General features: G+C 43.9%; 1 protein-coding gene across 2 annotated transcripts in view; it reads right to left on the reverse strand.

Annotated features, from left to right (window-relative positions):
- Positions 1 to 1,289: 1,289 nt before the first annotated feature.
- Positions 1,290 to 20,216, reverse strand: part of PCK1 (phosphoenolpyruvate carboxykinase 1) — a 28,217-nt gene continuing 9,290 nt past the window's right edge. For both annotated transcript variants that reach the window (XM_070744566.1, XM_070744565.1), the window contains exons 5-10: positions 17,792 to 17,979; positions 11,558 to 11,720; positions 9,473 to 9,697; positions 9,235 to 9,366; positions 4,366 to 4,461; positions 1,290 to 2,658 (exon numbers count right to left, since the gene is read on the reverse strand). In XM_070744566.1, coding sequence (XP_070600667.1) covers positions 2,201 to 2,658; positions 4,366 to 4,461; positions 9,235 to 9,366; positions 9,473 to 9,697; positions 11,558 to 11,720; positions 17,792 to 17,979 — 1,262 coding nt within the window. In that variant the 3' untranslated portion in view covers positions 1,290 to 2,200. The remainder of the gene's footprint in view (positions 2,659 to 4,365; positions 4,462 to 9,234; positions 9,367 to 9,472; positions 9,698 to 11,557; positions 11,721 to 17,791; positions 17,980 to 20,216) is intronic.

The raw sequence follows: 20,216 nt of genomic DNA on the forward strand, positions 1-20,216 counted from the left end.
TTGGTTTAAGCAATTTGTGTTGGGTGGAATGTTTACAGATTCTGGTTTATTAGTCTATTTTGTTAGTCCATAAATAGGCATATTGGTATAATGGTACCGGAGTATACACTGGATTCAACTATATTGTCCTGTATCTTACACAGTTGCAACATGGGAGGTTGGAAGCAAATAAAGTTCAGAGAGGAGAAACAATCACCATATCTGAAACACATGATGCCATGGAAAACGTGGTTAATTTGTCCTGCAGGCCCAACAAACTTTAGAGAGGCAGAATATGCAACAACAACGGAACAGACGGTATCCTGATGGCATTTTTTGTGCTGACACACAAGGGCGACCGAGAGCATAATAATACAGAAATGCCTGTAGTGGGATTTCTAAATAAACATGCATGGGATTGAATTGCTTATAAGTAATAATCAGAATACATACCAAGAAGCCAAAATACAAAGGTATATTACTTTATTATTCTGGAATCATATCAGGATCCTCTATACGTGAGAGAATCGCAATACAAAATGTAAAGAACCTAGAAAATATTTTGCAAACAGAAAATGTGTGACGCAATGGAGTAGCAATCGCTTGAGTGTCTTTTATTTTTATGAAACGCTTAGCTGCTAAATGCTTCTTCTGTTGGTCCCTCATCTGTTGCTGCAACAATGCAGATGTCTACAAGTTTTTATTCAGCGTTATTAACTACATGTGGAAGACTGTCATTGTGACGAGGAACAGTTCGCTCTCTTCAAGGTCACGTTAATTTGGTACCGGAAGACAGTAAGTGAGTGAAGACATCATAATCATTACATTATGGATTATATCATTATCACCACCTTGATGCTGTTGCAAATTAAAATGGACAGCTGCTGGGCTGAGTGGCTTTTAGTCTTTCGTCTCCTGCTTGCTGAAGTGCAGAAACTCTGCACCCTGCAATGAGGAGTGAAAGAGGATGAGGCCAATTCACACAAGGAATGTTACGCTATTCTGGGATATCTTACTTGATACTTGCAATACTTAGCAATTGAAGCAGACCTGCTTATTGTTAGCCGCCCCGAGTCTACGGAGAGGGGCGGCATACAAATCCAATAAATTATTATTAATTATTATTATCAAGCTGTAGCTCTGATTATTTCATTTATTTTATGAAGCAATGAGGCTGATCAAATTTACAATTGTTGCTTCAAGGTAAGTAAGCAGCTTCAACTATTTAAGTGACTGAAAGGCCTCTACTCCAATGTTTCCCAACCTTGGCAACTTGAAGATATTTGGACTTCAACTCCCAGAATTCTGGGAGTTGAAGTCCAAATATCTTCAAGTTGCCAAGGTTGGGAAACACTGCTCTACTCTAATCAAACTTCACTAATGATATTTCCAGCCATAACTGTGAGTGCCACTATTTTACTGCACTTCCAGTTCCAGGCCTAGTTTAAAAAAAAAGGTGGACATTTATTTCCAAAGTACCATCTACAGCAGGAGTGTCAAACTCAAGGCCCACTAGTCAGATTTGGCCTGTGGGGTGTTTAGATCTGGTCTGCAGGGCTGGCTTGGAAACATTAAAGAATTGGCCCACAGTGCCTCTGCCAGCAAAAGCAGACTGTATGGGGGAGGGGCCCCCACACCCCATTTTTGGCCACAATGACCTCTTGCAGCCCTCTGCCAGGGAAAACGGAGCCCAGGAGGGTTGCATGCGCCTAGCCAAGCTCCATTTTTGCTTGCAGAAAACAAACAAAACAAAAGGAGAAATGTTTCCCCTTTTGCTTAAATTTTATAATTTAGGTAAGAAGGGACAGGAAAGGAGAAAGGGAAAGAGGAAAGACAAAGAAAAAGAAAGAAAATGGGAAGAGAGCAACAAAGGAAAAATAAGGAAGGAGAGGAAGGAAGGAAGGGAGGGAGGAAGGAAGGAAGAGAAGAAGGAAGGAAGGAAGAGAGGAAGGAAGGAAGGAAGAGAGGAAGGAAGAGAGGAAGGAAGGAAGATTATAATGAGAGTGAGGAAAGGTCTCAGGGAAGTCCTGTTTTAGCACTTGGCCACCACAGGCGCCCCCGACGCGAGTGATGTCAAGCTGGCCACGCCCACCCCTGGCCATGCCCACCCCTGGTCACACCCATCTCTGGCCACGCCCACACCCAGCCGTCCGAGGTCAAACACAACCTGATGCGACCTTCAACGAGTTTGACACCCCTGGTCTACAGTGTCCAATCAATGTTACAGTTGCTTAATTCTCTGTTCTAACGCGATGACCTCTCTTTCCATCTCATACGGGAGGTCGGCGTTCACTTGCTCTGCAAAATATTTCTTAATTTCTTCCACCTCCTTCTCCCAAAACTCTTTGGAAACGTTGCAGAGTTTCTGCAGGCTAACCCTTTCCAAGCCTTTCAAGTTCAGTCCTGTGTCGCTGGGGATGTAGCCAATGGCCGTCAGCTGCGCGCAGTCTTCTTCTCCCTGGATGCGGTTAAACATCCATTCCAGCACCCGAGAGTTTTCGCCGAAGCCGGGCCAGAGGAATCTTCCTTGTTCATCTTTCCGGAACCAGTTGACATGGAAGATCTTTGGCAGTTTTGCTGTAGGCCGATGGGCCATGCTGAGCCAGTGGGAAAGATATTGACCGAAGTTGTACCCGAAGAAAGGCCTCATGGCAAAAGGATCGTGCATGATGATCTTCCCTGAGAAGAAAAATAAAAGCATCCACAGTTAGTCTAGCATTATGTCTACGATCACCTGGCCAACATTTTATTCACTTGAAATCTTTATTTACCCAATGACCTAATTGCAGGCCCTGCATGGGGTGGCAATTGTTTACATCAGTGATTAAATTCAATTTTTTTACTGTCAGTTTGGTAGGCATGGCTTGGTGGGCATGGCAGGGGAAGGATACTGCAAAATCCCCATTCCCTCCCCACTCCTGAGGGAAGGATATTGCAAAATCCCCATTCCCTCCCCATGCCTAGGGGAAGGATACTGCAAAATCCCTATTCCCTCCCCACTCCTGGGGGAAGGATATTGCAAAATCCCCATTCCCTCCCCATTCCTGGGGGAAGGATACTGCAAAATCCCCATTCCTGGGGGAAGGATACTGCAAAATCCCTATTCCCTCCCCACTCCTGGGGGAAGGATATTGCAAAATCCCCATTCCCTCCCCATTCCTGGGGGAAGGATACTGCAAAATCCCCATTCCTGGGGGAAGGATACTGCAAAATCCCCATTCCCTCCCCACTCCTGGGGGAAGGATATTGCAAAATCCCCATTTCCTCCCCATTCCTGGGGGAAGGATACTGCAAAATCCCCATTCCTGGGGGAAGGATACTGCAAAATCCCTATTCCCTCCCCACTCCTGGGGGAAGGATATTGCAAAATCCCCATTCCCTCCCCACTCCTGGGGGAAGGATACTGCAAAATCCCCATTCCCTCCCCACTCCTGGGGGAAGGATATTGCAAAATCCCCATTCCCTCCCCACTCCTGGGGGAAGGATATTGCAAAATCCCCATTCCCTCCCCACTCCTGGGGGAAGGATATTGCAAAATCTCCATTCCCTACCCACTCCTGGGGGAAGGATATTGCAAAATCCCCATTCCCTCCCCACTCCTGGGGGAAGGATATTGCAAAATCCCCATTCCCTCCCCATGCCTGGGGGAAGGATATTGCAAAATCCCCATTCCCTCCCCATGCCTGGGGGAAGGATACTGCAAAATCCCCATTCTCTCCCCACTCCTGGGGGAAGGATATTGCAAAATCCCCATTCCCTCCCCATGCCTGGGGGAAGGATACTGCAAAATCCCCATTCCTGGGGGAAGGATACTGCAAAATCCCCATTCCTGGGGGAAGGATACTGCAAAATCCCCATTCCCTCCCAACTCATGGGGGAAGGATATTGCAAAATCCCCATTCCCTCCCCACTCCTGGGGGAAGGATACTGCAAAATCCCCATTCCCTCCCCACTCCTGGGGGAAGGATACTGCAAAATCCCCATTCCCTCCCCACTCCTGGGGGAAGGATACTGCAAAATCTCCATTCCCACCGCATTCTGGGGCCAGCCAAAAGTGGTTCTCCAAAGTCCAAACTACTCAAAATTTCTCCAAACTACTCAAAATTTCCACTACTGGAACCTGTCAGAACCTGCTGGATTTCATCCCTGGTTTAAGTACCAAAGTGTAGTAGTTTTACTATGTATGTATGTATGTATGTATGTATGTATGTATGTATGTATGTATGTGAGGGAGGGAGGGAGGGAGGGAGGGAGGAAGGAAGGAAGGAAGGAAGGAAGGAAGGAAGGAAGGAAGGAAGGAAAGTTCTTTCAAACGTTCAGAATTTCTAGGTGAAAGTATTGAGCCGCGCACTTTCAATGCCAAGGCATTATTTCACATTAACTTACCTTTATATTCAGCAGCGGCTGTTGCTTCTGATCTCATTGTTGCACCAATGAATACCCCGTGCTGCCAGTTAAAAGCCTCATAAACTAGAGGCACACCTGGAGAAAATAGAATGGTTGGAATATTTAAAGGTTACTGGTGCTGCATCTAATTGAGTTTGCTGCTTTAGATCAGCGGCAGCAGCTGGCCTACGCTCACCAGCGTTTGTAAATTTGGGATCACTGCATAGCCATCCTTCCTGTGGCTTATCTAATCTATTCAGAATGCAAACAGTTCTATCTATTTTAAGGTACAAAGAATCAGGGAAGGGGATTTATGTTAGCTAAGGCACGTTTGCCTCTGCAAAGGTACTGCTGAGTAATACATGGGGTGGGAAGAGAGTTCAGAATTGTGAATGGCAGGAAAATGCGACTTTCTCTGATCAAAGGCTGTTCTATCACTTCTATATTGTTGTGGTTGGCTCTGGCCCTGCTCCTGCCCCAAGGACTGTGGATGTGGGGAGACATCCACATGCTGCAGGCCTGTTTTGTCCCCAGTGGAATCTGCTAATGAAGGCTCCTCTGACCAAGAAGACATGAGTGACAGGGAGGAGGAGAGTGTGGCAGACAGCTCAGAAGGAGATCAATTATCTAGTTCCTCCTTGGATTCAGAACAAGAGTTAATGATACAGCCACGCATGTGGAGAGCGATGCATAGGCAACAACAACTGAGAGATTATTATCAAAGAAAATGAGGCCACCTGTGGTTGGGTGGGGCTGTGGTAATTAGTGAGGCTGCTATAAATAGCAGCCTGTGGGTTTGGCCATTGTGGAGGATTATCTGATCGTTGTGTTTCGTGACTGCTTTATTGACTTTGACTTTTTATGTGCTGATTTTTCCCCGCTTTGAAACTAAACCAGAGCAAAGTGTGTTTCACTTTGTGAAAGAAGGACTGTGAATTGCCTCACAGCTGCAAGCTAAGTTACACAGAACTGATAAGGGACTTGTACAAATTACCAGTTTGTTTGGAGACGAGTGCTCTTTGCTATACCAAAAGAGGGCTTGGTTTAAGTGAATTTTCATTATAAAGAACATTGTTTTGAATTTTCAAACGTGTGTGTGTCTGAAATTTGTACCTGTGCATTTTTGGGAGGATTCTACCAGAGAGCCCGACAGAACATATATGTACCATGAAATGCTATTGCGGTCTACAAATGAACTTCAGCTAGACATATTAAGCCCTATAGTTGGTGCCCTACAGAAATGTTGGGACTGCAATTCTTACCAGATATTCTGCTAAGAAATATCTTTCTTTTCTGCAGCAGCCTAGCCGACTTTAAAAAAAATGCAGGTGGCCTAGAATCATGGCTTAGAAGAGGTCACTTAATTCAACCTCTCTGTTCAAAGAAGGAATTCAAATTAAGGTATCTCTGGGGGCGGGCGTCTAGCTCTGCATAAAGATAACCCAAAAATGAGCACTTCTCCCCAATCATTTCCTTATATATCTTCTAGAGCAGTGGTCACCACCATGGACCACTGGCGGTCTGAAAGAAAAGTTGGTGGTCCACAGTATAATGTTGGTAGTCTGCAGAGTGTTCCAAGTATATCAATGGTTATTGAAAAGGATATCCATGTGCCTCCTGTTTGTTGAAGCAGGCATGATTCCCTTGGGTACCATTTGTTGGGGCTCATGGGAAAGGGAGGGTTTTGCCTTCTCTTTCTGCTCAAGATCCCCATGGACAATTGGTGTGCCACTGTGTGACACAGAATGCTGGACTCGATGGGCTTTGGCCCAATTCAGCATGGCTCTCCTTATGTTCTTATAATAATTATTTGCATTTTTTGTACTGCATTAAATACTATTTATCTTTTTTTAAAAATTCATAGTAGTGGTCAGTGGAATTTAAAATTATGAATTTAGTGGTCCCTGAGATCCAAAAGTTTGGTGATCACTGTTCTAGAGCAGGGGTGACAAACTCAAGGCCCAGGGCCCAGATCCGGCCCATGGGGTGCTTAGATCTGGCCAGTGGGACCATCCTTTAAATAGCAAAGGACCAGCTCGTAATGCCTTTGCCAGCAAAAATAGAGTTTGTTAGGGGTGCGCTTGGGCCCCCAAGCTATGTTTTCACTGGCAGAGGCTTGCAAGAGGCCGTCCCAGTCAAAAATGGAGCTGACGAGCCCGTTTTCACTAGCAGAGCACTTGGGCCACCACAGGCGATTTCCCTACACAAGTGACACCATGCTGGCCACGCCCACCCTGGCCATGCCCACCCGAGTTCAGACACAACCCTGATGCGTCTCTCAATGAAATTGAATTTGACACCGCTGCTCTAGACTTATTTATTTATTTATTTATTTATTTATTAGATTTGTATGCCGCCCCTCTCCGTAGACTCGGGGCGGCTCACAGCATACAATAAGACAATTCACAACAAATCTAATAAATTTAAAAAACATATAAAAACCCCATTATTAAACCAGTCATACACACAGTCACACCATGCATAAATTATATAGGCCTGGGGGAGGGAGGGGGAATGCCTCAATTCCCCCATGCCTGACGGCAGAGGTGAGTTTTGAGGAGTTTATGGAAGGCAAGGAGGGTGGGGGCAGTTCTAATCTCTGGGGGGAGGGTCCAGAGGGTCAGGGCCACCACAGAGAAGGCTCTTCCCCAGGGACCCACCAGACGACATTGTTTAGTCGATGGGACCCGGAGAAGGCCAACTCTGTGGGACCTAATCGGTCACTGAGATTTGTGCGGCAGAAGGTGGTCCCGGAGATATTCTGGTCTGATGCCATGAAGGGCTTTATAGGTCATAACCAACACTTTGAATTGTGACCGGAAATTGATCGGCAACCAATGCAGACTGTGGAGTGTTGTTGTGACATGGGCATACCTGGGGAAGCCCATGATTGCTCTCGCAGCTGCATTCTGCACAATCTGAAGTTTCCGAACACTTTTCAAGGGTAGCCCCATGTAGAGAGCATTACAGTAGTCGAATCTCAAGGTGATGAGGGCGTGAGTGACTGTGAGCAATGAGTCCCGGTCCAGATAGGGCCGCAACTGGTGCACCAGGCGAACCTGGGCAAACGTCCCCCTCACCACAGCTGAAAATCTATCGAAGTAAAATAGTGGTAAGATAGGCTTCATACTCCTATAATAGGGATTGAGTGGTGCTGTGAGGATGCCATTGTCACTAATGAGCAAATGGACTGTCGCTAGTCTAACAATAATTAACTCTTATTGTTAATTAGTAATATTTAACTGAAATCTGACTTCTTACCATTTAAGACAATTAACTCTGTATCTCAGGCACAGAAAAGACATCTTTTATGTGACGCTTTTGTTATTTTCTTTCCTCTTCTTTTCCTGAATGTAATTTGTCCCCAATATTTATCCATATTTTAATTTAATTTAATTTAATTTAATTTAATTTAATTTATTCAACTTCTATGCTGCCCAATCTTGTAGGACTCAGGGCGGCTTACAACAATAAAAATAATACAATGGTACAGTAATAAAAAAATAAGTCAAACAACAACAATAAATAAAACCCCATGACGCTAACAAACCCAATTATAACCACCACCACCCCACCCACCCCAAAACCAATCTAACAAAAATCCATGTCAACGAAGCAGTGGAAGTGATGTGCCGGTGCCTGGAGGCTTTTGGGGTCTGTATGGGTGTCAACAGAATCAAACTCAACCCGGATAAGATGGAGTGGCTGTGGGTTCTGTCTCCCAGGGACAATTCCATCTGTCCATCCATAACCCTGGGGGGGGGAATTATTGACCCCCTCAGAGAGGGTCCGCAACTTGGGCGTCCTCCTCGATCCACAGCTCACATTAGAGAAACATCTTTCAGCTGTGGCGAGGGGGGCGTTTGCCCAGGTTTGCCTGGTGCACCAGTTGTGGCCCTATCTGGACCAGGACTTACTGCTCACAGTCACTCATGCCCTCATCATCTCGAGGTTAGACTACTGTAATGCTCTCTACATGGGGCTACCTTTGAAAAGTGTTCGGAAACTTCAGATCGTGCAGAATGCAGCTGCGAGAGCAATCATGGGCTTCCCAAGGCACAGTCTGCATTGGTTGCCGATCAATTTCCGGTCACAATTCAAAGTGTTGGTTATGACCTATAAAGCCCTTCATGGCATCGGACCAGAATATATCCGGGACCGCCTTCTTCCGCACGAATCCCAGTGACCGGTTAGGTCCCACAGAGTTGGCCTTCTCCGGGTCCCGTCGACTAAACAATGTCATTTGGCGGGACCCAGGAGAAGAGTCTTCTCTGTGGCGGCCCCGACCCTCTGGAACCAGCTCCCCACGGAGATCAGAACTGCCCCCACCCTCCTTGCCTTTCGTAAAGTTCTTAAGACCCATCTCTGCCATCAGGCATGGGGGAATTGAGACATCTCCCCCGGGCCTATACAGTTTATGCATGGTATGTTTGTGTGTATGTTTGCTTTTAATAATGGGGTTTTTAGTGTTTTTTAAATTATTAGATTTGTTCTTACATTGTCTTTGTTATTGTTGTGAGCCACCCCGAGTCTACGGAGAGGGGCAGCATACAAATCTAATAGATAGATAGATAGATAGATAGATAGATAGATAGATAGATAGATAGATAGATAGATAGATAGATATCAAACAAACATGATTCAGCCATGTCTAATATAGTTCATGCCCCCAGGCCTGTCGACAAAGCCAGGTTTTATCAGCTTTTTGAAAAACCAGAAGAGTGGGATCACTACGAACATTGGAGAGGCGTTGGTTCCATAGATTTTTCTAATTTTTTAGACAACCTAATTTACACAAATGACTCTGAATTGTTTTCAATACTTTTTTTAAAGTTGAAAGATCCAGTAATCTTAGTTTGCAGTTCTTACCTTCAGGTCTCCTTCCTCCAAATATGATGCCCTCAATTGGGACCCCTTCTGGATTTTCCCAGGCAGGATCAATTATAGGACACTGGCTAGCAGGACAGCAGAATCGGGAATTGGGATGAGCACAAGGTTCCTCTGTTCAAAAAATATTCAGACAAATATATGTCACATGTCCATCATTGCAGTAACCAGAAATGCAACCCAAATAACAGAGAAATGGAAAGATAGGTCTCCTTCGTACCATTCTCGACAGTCCATTTTTTCTTCTTCCAAGACACGAGAGTAATGTCTGGTGGAAGCACCTGATCAATACCTTCCCAATATATGCCTCCATCACTAGTTTCTCCAACGTTGGTGAAGATGGTATTCTTTTTTATTGTCTTCATAGCATTGGGATTGGTTTTCACAGAGGTTCCAGGGGCAACTCCAAAAAAGCCATTCTCTGGGTTGATGGCTCTTAAATTGCCTAGGAAACATTAGGTAAGATCATCATTTACAAGGTGGTAAGATACCAGAGAGACAGTGGAAATCTTTTCTATTATCATCTCCTCTTCTTTCTGTCCATTCATCACAACTTATTCTCCTCTCTCTGAATCTTCATAGAGATTCCCAGCCATCTGAGCCATTGTTGTGCTTTTTCAAAAGGCAACTGAACTTTGTTTTTGCTTGAAGATGTTTCACTTTTCATCCGAGAACTGAAGAAGCTTCTTGAATGAGAAGCGAAACGTCTTCAAGCAAAAACAAAGGAAGTTCAGTTTATTTATTTGTTTGTTTGTTTGTTTATTTATTAGACTTGTATGCCGCCCCTCTCCGCAGACTCAGGGTGGCTAACAGCAGTAAAAAAGACAAATATAACAAATCTAATATTAAAAAGTAATTTTAAAATTTAAGAAAAACCAATCATACAAACAGACATACCATGCATAAATTTTATAAGCCTAGGGGGAAGGGAATATCTCAATTCCCCCATGCCTGATGACAGAGGTGGGTTTTAAGGAGCTTATGAAAGGCAAGGAGGGTGGGGGCAACCCTGATATCCAGGGGGGGGAGTTGGTTCCAGAGGGTCGGGGCCACCACAGAGAAGGCTCTTCCCCTGGGTCCCGCCAAACGACATTGTTTAGTCAACGGGACCCAGAGAAGGCCCACTCTGTGGGACCTAACCGGTCGCTGGGATTCGTGCGTCAGAAGACAGTCCCGGAGATATTCTGGTCTGATGCCATGAAGGGCTTTATAGGTCATAACCAACACTTTGAATTGTGACCGGAAACCGATCGGCAACTAATGCAGTTGCCTTTTGAAAAAGCATCTTTGGGACCTACCTCCAAATATTCATCAACCCAGTCTTTACCCAACTCTACTGTAACTTTCCCCCTTTTTTCCCCTGCTATTCTTTTTGTCTTCCTTAATTCCATCTGATACTCTCTGGTTGAACCAGGATTACCGCTCCCAAAATTTAAGTTAGCATGGAAGAATAGTGACAGCATAGGGGCAGGCTAACTTAACTTTGAAATGACCCAAGTTGAAATATCATGAGCCCCTTAAATGATCATTTAGGGTTCTTCCCATCCTTCACTTAATCACCTGCATTCACAAAATGTGCTATTTTTCATCCGGCCTTTTTAATTGCCTAGTCTCTCCTGGGAATGTTGGAATAGTCTCCCATTTTTCTAAGCAACTCAGTCTCGTATACTTCAAGGGCTTTCCATATCCTTCACCACTTCCCCTTCTATAAAGAAATCCAGAACATTAGAGAAAGTCCTCGGAGAACAATCGTTCTAACATTCCAGGGCTTGGCATTTGCAGAACCCTTGATTCCAACTAAATCTGGTATGATTTATAAGATAATTGCAGCAAAAACCGCTCATTGGCCATATTTCTGGCAAGCTCAGTAGCTTACTGGAATAATCTCACAGTTGAAATTGAACTCCCCCCCCTTTTCTGAACGCTCCCAGAAAGACACTTAAAACTGAATTATTTTGTAAAGCATTTTGGATTTTACCATCAATTTATTTTTACTGGTAAGTGGGTGTAACTTATGAAATCATTTTGTTTTAGAAGTTTTTAATTTATGCTGTGGATATTTTACTGTTGCCTTATATCATGCAAACTGCAAAGTCGATTTTGACTGCCCAAGGATATAAATCCAATATATAAATAGTGCACACCAATGCCTGTCTCAAATGTGTACAAATTAATCATTACCTTTTCCCTTCTTGGAACAACAACACAATTGATGGGAGGGAAAAGATAAATAGTATAGTTTTCCCCAGTTAACTGGAACAGAGCTTTGGACCATCAACTCCCAGCTGAATTCTAAGTAAATTACCTTTGTCGTCGAATTTCATCCAAGCAATATCGTCTCCAACGCATTCCACTTTCCACCCTGGCAAAGATGGATTCATCATAGCCAGGTTGGTTTTTCCGCACGCGCTAGGAAAGGCTGCTGCAAAGTATTTTTTTTCACCTTTTGGATTTGTGATCCCTAAAATCTGTTAAAAAACACAAGAAATGTTTTTTTCCCCCAAAAAAATAAATCAACATGCAGCACCAAGCAAAATAGCAATACATTTATTGGATGCTTAATGGCATTAAGATATGATGAGTGTTCTTAACAGCAACTTCCAAACTTATTATTATTCTGAAACTTCAACTAATCTTGTTGCAGGTGAAATATAGTTCAGGGAATTTAAGATTATAGTTCACAGCAGGGGTTCCGAGTTTGGTTACTTTAAGACTTGTGGACTCCAACTCCAGAATACCTCAACCATAACATGAAGTTGAAGTCTTAAAGTTACCAAGTAGTTGAAGCAGGGGTGAAATTAAAAATTTGCCTCTATCCGTTCTGTGGGCGTGGCTTGGTAGGCATGGCATGGGAAGGATACTGCAAAAATCTCCGTTCCCACCCCACTCCAGGGGAAGGATATTGCAAAATCCCCATTCGCACCCCACTCTGGGGCCAGTCAGAGGTGGAATTTGCCGGTTCTCAAAACTACTCAACATTTCCATCACCAGTTCTCCAGAACCTGTCAGAACCTGTTGGATTTCACCCAGTAAAAGGCAGCCATTCGCGGCCCTCCTGGAACGCTCCGGTGGGGGGGGAGCACGCGCGTTTGCGCACACCCACCCTTTAGCTTTCTGTGCATTCAAAGAATCATGGCCTGAAGCAGTCCCGCCCAGGAGCCACCAGTGGGAAGAAGTTTGTTTGTTTGTTTGTTTGTTTGTTTGTTTGTTTGTTTGTTTGTTTCTTTCTTTCTTTCTTTCTTTATTTATTTATTTATTTATTTATTTATTTATTTATTTATTTATTTATTTATTTATTTATTTATTTATTTATTTATTTATTTATTTATTTATTTATTTATTTATTTATTTATTTATTTATTTATTTATTTATTTATTTATTTATTTATTTATTTATTTATTATATTTGTATGCCGCCCCTCTCCGTAGAGACTTGGGGGCGGCTCACAATACAATAAAACAGTTCATGACAAATCTAATAATTTACAATTTAAAATATTTAAAAAACCCATTATTAAAAAGACATACATACAAACATACTATACATAAATTATATAGGCCCGGGGGAAATATCTCAGTTCCCCCATGCCTGACGACAAAGGTGAGTTTTGAGAAGTTTACGAAAGGCAAGGAGGGTAGGGGCAGTTCTAATCTCTGGGGGGAGCTGGTTCCAGAGAGTCGGAGCCACCACAGAGAAGGCTCTTCCCCTGGGGCCTGCCAACCGACATTGTTTAGTCGACGGGACCCGGAGAAGGCCGACTCTGTGAGACCTAACCGGTCGCTGGGATTCGTGCGGCAGAAGGCGGTCCCGAAGATATTCTGGTCCGATGCCATGAAGGGCTTTATAAGTCATAACCAACACTTTGAATTGTGACCGGAAATTGATCAGCAATCAATGCAGACTGTGGAGTGTTGGTGTAACATGGGCATACCTTGGGAAGCCCATGATTGCTCTCGCAGCTGCATTCTGCACGATCTGAAGTTTCCGAACACTTTTCAAAGGTAGCCTCATGTAGAAATCCTCCAGGAAGGAGAGCAGCTCGATGGGGAGATGACATCGTTCCCCTGTCACCTGCTTGCCAGAGTCTCCCCAATGAGCTGCTCTCCTTCCTGGAGGATTTCTTCCCATTGGTGGCTGCTGGGCAGGACTGACCGGGGCGCCTCTGCCACTGCTCTGCCACTATTGCTGCTGCAGCAGCCAATCCCACCCAGGAGCCACCGGCAGGAAGAAATCTTCCAGGAAGGAGAGCAGCTTGTTGGGGAGACGACGTAGCTCCCCCATCGTCCACTTTCCAGAGTCTACCCAATGAGCTGCTCTCCTTCATGGAGGATTTCTCCATGCTGGTTGCTCCTGGCCGGGATTGACTGCCACTGTGCCAGCGCCAGCAGCAACAGTGACAGAGGCGCCCTATGTCTGCTAGACAAGCACCATGCTCTCTGGGCCCACCTAGTGGGGGCTGCTGTTGCTGCTGGCTGGGGCAGCAAGATTTGGCTGCTGCACATGCGCAGAAGCAGAATCTTGCGTTCACGGCTGGCAGTGATGGAGCCGTGTGCGATGCTCCATTTCCGCCGGTGAAACGGCGTTCCATGCTGCTGCACTTGCTGCCCAACCCCGATTTCACCTCTGGTTTAAATCCTCAAGTCTTAAAGTAACAGAGGTTGTATACCCTTACTTTACACTATGCTAAAATTGTATAGCTGTACATCAGGTGGGGGTTGCTACTTACTTCTGCCACCAGTACAATGCAGCGTAGCTGCGCATCATCGACATGCATGTGCGCACCCAGTGAGATTTTGCTTATGCGCATGCTCAGGAAGCAAAATCTCAAGAGATGACACATGGCAACTCCAAATCTCAACTAGCAAATGCTCTGTCCTACACATTGGGAAGAAGAATCTGAACTCAAAATACGAACTAAATAATCAAATTATCACAGATAATCCCCACTCGGTTAAAGATCTTGGTATACTAATAACAAAAGATTTAAGTGCCAAAGCCCACTGCAACAATATAGCCAAGAAGGCTTCAAGAGTTGTAAACCTAATCCTACGTAGCTTCTGCTCTGGCAATCTCACACTACTTACCAGAGCTTACAAATCTTTTGCCAGACCCATCCTCGAATACAGCTCATCTGTTTGGAACCCATATCGCATCTCAGACATTAACACCCTTGAAAATGTCCAAAGATACTTCACCAGAAGAGCCCTTCATTCCTCCACTCAAAATAGAATACCCTATGCGACTAGACTTTCAAACCTGGGCCTAGAAAGTTTCAAACTAAGACGCCTTAAACAGCATCGTCAAAGCATCACTTAGCCATTGGGTTGAAGCCTATCTTCATTATTATTTTGGCACAATACAGGTAATCCTCAACTTACAGCAGTTCATTTAGTAACCGTTCAAAGTCAGAGCAGCACTGAAAAACATGACTTATGACTATTTTCAGATTTATGGGCATTGCTGGATCCCAATGGTCACGTGATTTACATTCGAATGCTTGGAGCATCCCCAAAGTCATGTGATCAAAATTCAGCCACTTGGCCACTGACTCATATTTATGATGATTGCATTGTCCCGGAGTCATATGATCGTATGGTCATATGATCCCGTTTTATGATCCTCTGACAATGGGAAAGCTGAATTCACTTAACAACCGTATTCCTAGTTTAACAATTGCAGTGATTCACTCAACAACTGTGGCCTTAAAAATCATAAAATGAGACAAAATTCACTTAACAACAGTTTCGCTTAGCAACATAAATTTTGGGCTCAATTATGGTCATAGGTCAAGGATTACCTGTAGTTTATTTATTTATTTATTAGATTTGTATGCCGCCCCTCTCCGCAGACTCGGGGCGGCTCACAACAATAATAAAACAATGTACAGAGAACAAATCTAATATTTAAAAATATCTAAAACCCATTATTTAAAAGAACATACAGCACAAGCATACCATACATAAAACTATATAGGTCTGGGGGAGATGTCTCAATTTCCCCATGCCTGATGGCAGAGGTGGGTTTCAAGGAGTTTGCGAAAGACAAGGTGGGTGGGGGCAATTCTGATCTCTGGAGGGAGCTGGTTCCAGAGGGTTGGGGATGCCACAGAGAAGGCTCTTCCCCTGGGGCCCGCCAGACAACATTGTTTAGTCGACGGGACCTGGAGAAGGCCAACTCTGTGGGACCTAATCAGTCGCTGGGATTCGTGCGGCAGAAGGCGGTCTCAGAGATATTCTGGTCCGATGCCATGAAGGGCTTTATAGCTCGTAACCAACACTTTGAATTGTGACCGGAAACTGATCGGCAACCAAAGCAGACTGCGGAGTGTTGGTGTAACATGGGCATACCTAGGGAAGCCCATGATTGCTCTCGCAGCTGCATTTTGCACGATCTGAAGTTTCCGAACAATCTTCAAAGGTTGCCCCATGTAGAGAGCATTACAGTAGTCAAACCTCGAGGTGATGAGGGCATGACTGACTGTGAGCAGTGACTCCCGGTCCAGGTAGGGCCACAACTGGTGCACCAGGTGAACCTGGGCAAGCGGCCCCCCCCCCTCGCCACAGCTGAAAGATGGTTCTCTAATGTTAGCTGTGGATCGAGGAGGACGCCCAAGTTGCGAACCCTCTCTGAGGGGGTCAATAATTCCCCCCCCAGGGTTATGGACAGACAGATGGAATTGTCCCTGGGAGGCAAAACCCACAGCCACTCCATCTTATCCGGGTTGAGTTTGAGTCTGTTGACACCCATCCAGACCCCAACAGCCTCCAGGCACCGGCACATCACTTCCACTACTTCACTGACTGGACATGGGGTGGAGGTGAATAATTCTGGATAATACTATAGGTCAGTGGTAGTGAACCTTTTTTTGCTTGGGGGCCAAAAGGGCACATGTGCCTGCAATAGCATGCACATGCATGCCCACACCCATAATGCAATGCTATCCCCCCCCATGCATGCATGCACAACCTCCCTTATGTCCCGTTCCCCCCCGGTGCATGCATGCAGACCTCATTGAAGCCTCCAGAACCTATGGGTGGTGCAAAAAGGGCCCAATAGGCCTACTGGAAGTTCGTTTCTGAACTTTCAATAGTCCAGTGATGGCGAACATTTTTTGGTTCACGTGCCAAAAGGGGTGTTTGTGGATGTGCTAGCATGCATGCATGTGCCCACACCCCTCCCCTCCCCTCCTGATGCATGCGCAACCCCCACGCTGCCCCCTGTGCATGCGCATAAACCTTTCTGAAGCCTGGTAGGTGAAAAAAATGCCCAAACAGGCAAACTGGAGGTTTGGGGATACACACTTCTGGTTTGCCGTTGTGCTGTTTTTTGCACTCTGGAGGGTTTAGCCACCCCGAGTCTTCTGAGAGGGGCGGCATACAAATCTAATATATTATTATTATTATTATTATTATTATTATTATTATTATTATTATTATTTTATGTGTTATGTTTATTAGATTTGTATGCCGCCCCTCTCCGTAGACTTGGGGCGGCTCACAACACAATAAAAACAGTTTATAACAAATCTAATAATTTACAATTTAAGATATTTTAAAAAACCCATTATTAAGCAGACATACATACAAGCATACCATACATAAATTGTATAGGCCCAGGGGAGATATTTCAGTTCCCCCATGCCTGACGACAAAGGTGGGTTTTAAGGAGTTTACGAAAGGCAAGGAGGGTAGGGGCAGTTCTAATCTCCGGGGGGAGCTGGTTCCAGAGAGTTGGGGCCACCACAGAGAAGGCTCTTCCCCTGGGGCCCGCCAACCGACATTGTTTAGTTGATGGGACCCGGAGAAGGCACACATTATTATTATTATTATTATTATTATTATTATTATTATTATTATTATTATTATTATTATTATTATTATTATTACATCACGCAGTCCTAGGTGCTTGGGAAGCGCCCGACTGGTGATGAAATATGAAATCCAGCATAATGATCTCGTTTGCTGTGTTGTACTGTTATTATTATTATTATTATTATTATTATTATTATTATTATTATTATTATTATTATTATTACATCACGCAGTCCTAGGTGCTTGGGAAGCACCCGACTGGTGATGAAATATGAAATCCAGCATAATGATCTTGTTTGCTGTATTGTACTGTAATTATTATTATTATTATTATTATTATTATTATTATTATTATTATTATTATTATTATTATTATTATTATTTAGGGAAGCTTCCTGAAGCTTCCAGAGTGCAAAAAAACAGCACAACCGCAAACCGGAAGTGAGTTTTTCCTAACTTCCGGTTCGTCCATTGGGGGATTTTTTTGCTTCCGGGGCTTCCGGGAAGCTTCCCTAAAACCTCCGAAGGGCGAAATGGCCTTTCCCAAGGCAGAAAATCCGCTGCCATCTCACGCATGTGCACTGGAACTGAAACATGGCAAAGTCCTGTGTGCCCTCCGATATGGCTCTGTGTGCCCCCTGTAGCACCCGTGTCATAGGTTCTCCATCACGGTCTTAAGTCCATTGACTGGAATTGAAAATAACCTAGTCATTAAAACGTTTCTCACCAGCATGTGCTCTGCCAGCCAGCCCTCTTCCTTGGCGATCCTGCTGGCAATTCGGAGAGCAAAACACTTCTTTCCTAGAAGAGAGTTCCCCCCATAGCCGCTTCCAAAAGAAATGATCTCCCTGTGATCTGGGATGTGAGCAATCAAGGTCAAATCTGGATTGCATGGCCAGTTATTCACCAGAGGCTCTGCCAAATGCAAAACAAGAGTTTGTTACTTCCGGTTGACCACTCGAATAAAAGTTACATTATTATTATTTATTTATTATTTATTTATTTAGATTTGTATGCCGCCCCTCTCCGCAGACTCGGGGCGGCTCACAAGAAAGTGAAAAACAATTTATAACAAATCTAAATTTCTACTAAAAACATTTAAAAACCCCATTTTCTAAACACACATACGTACACACATACCATTCATAAATCGTATATGCCCGGGGAAGATGTCTCAGTTCCCCCATGCCTGACGACACAGGTGGGTCTTAAGGAGCTTACGAAAGGCAGGAAGAGTAGGGGCAGTTCTAATCTCCGGGGAGAGTTGGTTCCAGAGGGTCGGGGCCGCCACAGAGAAGGCTCTTCCCCTGGGGCCCGCCAACCAACATTGTTTAGTTGACGGGACCCGGAGAAGGCCCACTCTGTGGGACCTAATCGGTCGCTGGGGTTCGTGCGGCAGCAGGCGGTCTCGGAGATATTCTGGTCCAGTGCCATGAAGGGCTTTAAAGGTCATAACCAACACTTTGAATTGTGACCGGAAATTGATCGGCAACCAATGCATACATCTATTTTTTGTTTTGTCTTTTTGCCATATTACCCTTTCAAAATGAGACAGGTAGCCCTCCACTTACAACAGTTCATTTAGTGACTGTTCAAAGTTCCTTGCCTTTCGTAAACTCCTCTCTGTGGTGGCCCCAGCCCTCTGGAACCAACTCCCCCCGGAGATTAGAACTGCCCCCACCCTCCCTGTCTTTCGTAAACTACTCAAGACTCATTTATACCGCCAGGCATGGGGGAGTTGAGATAGCTCTTCTCCCTAGGCCATTACAAGTTATGCATGGTATGTTTGTGTGTATGTTTGGTTTTATAATAGGGGTTTTTAGTTGTTTAGTTGGATTGTACATGTTGTGTTTATTATTGTTGTTAGCCGCCCTGAGTCTACGGAGAGGGGCGGCATACAAATCCAATAAATTATTATTATTATTATTATTATTATTATTATTATTATTATTATTATTATTAAAACTCCTTAAAACCCACCTCTGTCGTCAGGCATAGGGGAACTGATATAACTTCCCCAGGCCTATATTGTTTATGTATGGCATGTTGTGTGCATTTTTTTTAAAATTATGGGTTTTTAGTTTTAATTATTAGATTTGTATTCTACATTGTTTTTTCTATTACTGTTGTGAGCTGCCCCAAGTCTACGGAGAGGGGCGGCATACAAATTTAATAAATAATAAATAATAATAATAATATAACAGCACAGGAAAAAGTGACATCTTTCACATGATCGTTGCAGCATCCTGTGGTCATGTGACCAAAGTCAGATGCTTGGCAACTGGCACGTACTTATGACAGTTTCAATCTCCTGGGATCCTCTGATTTATTTATTTTATTTATTTAATTTGACTTCTATGCTGCCCAATCCCGAAGGATTTAGGGTGGCTTACAACAATTACAAAACAGTAGAAAGAAGTCAAAAAACTCTAAACTCTAAAACCCTAATAAGGCTAATATTAAATAGACACAACAACATGCATATACAACAACACCAATCCTTCACATTCATATATGTGGCCAGGGACATTGTTAATGATCACCTTTTGCGATCTACTGACCATCAAACTCAATGGGGAAGTCAGATTCATTTATGAACCCTGTTACTACCTTAACAACTGCAGTTACTCACTTAGTGAATGTGGCAAGAAGGGTCGTAAAGTGGCAAAAATTGCCTTAATAAATGTCTCACTTAGCAACAAAAAAAAATTGGGCTCAATAGTAGTCGTAAGTTAAGGACTACCTGTACTCCTTTCTCTTCTGTCTGGTAAATAAAAGTTGAGTTGTAATACAGTGCAGAGCTATTTGCTTAGCTAGCAGTGCTACAGAGGCTCATAGTAGACCATGATCTTCGGGGGAAAAAACCTTAATTCTTCATGGGTGCTTTGAGAAAAAGATGTGATGGGAAACAACGGACCGGATTGCACTTAATTTTCTCATCCAAGCTACAATTCAGTCATTTGGAAGAACCCCAAAATATTTAGGAATGCTTTGTTGGTTCTTTCTTTAATGAATAATTTCTGGTTTGTTGCATTTAATGACCAACCAGTCCCAACTTAGCATCTCTTATTCAAAGAGATACTTGGCAACTCCATCACTACAGCGCTCTGAATATTCTGCTTGGTAAATAAATTAACGACAATTATCTTTTG

This window comes from Erythrolamprus reginae, chromosome 3 (assembly GCF_031021105.1).
Source record: "Erythrolamprus reginae isolate rEryReg1 chromosome 3, rEryReg1.hap1, whole genome shotgun sequence".
In the NCBI taxonomy this organism is placed as follows: domain Eukaryota; kingdom Metazoa; phylum Chordata; class Lepidosauria; order Squamata; family Dipsadidae; genus Erythrolamprus; species Erythrolamprus reginae.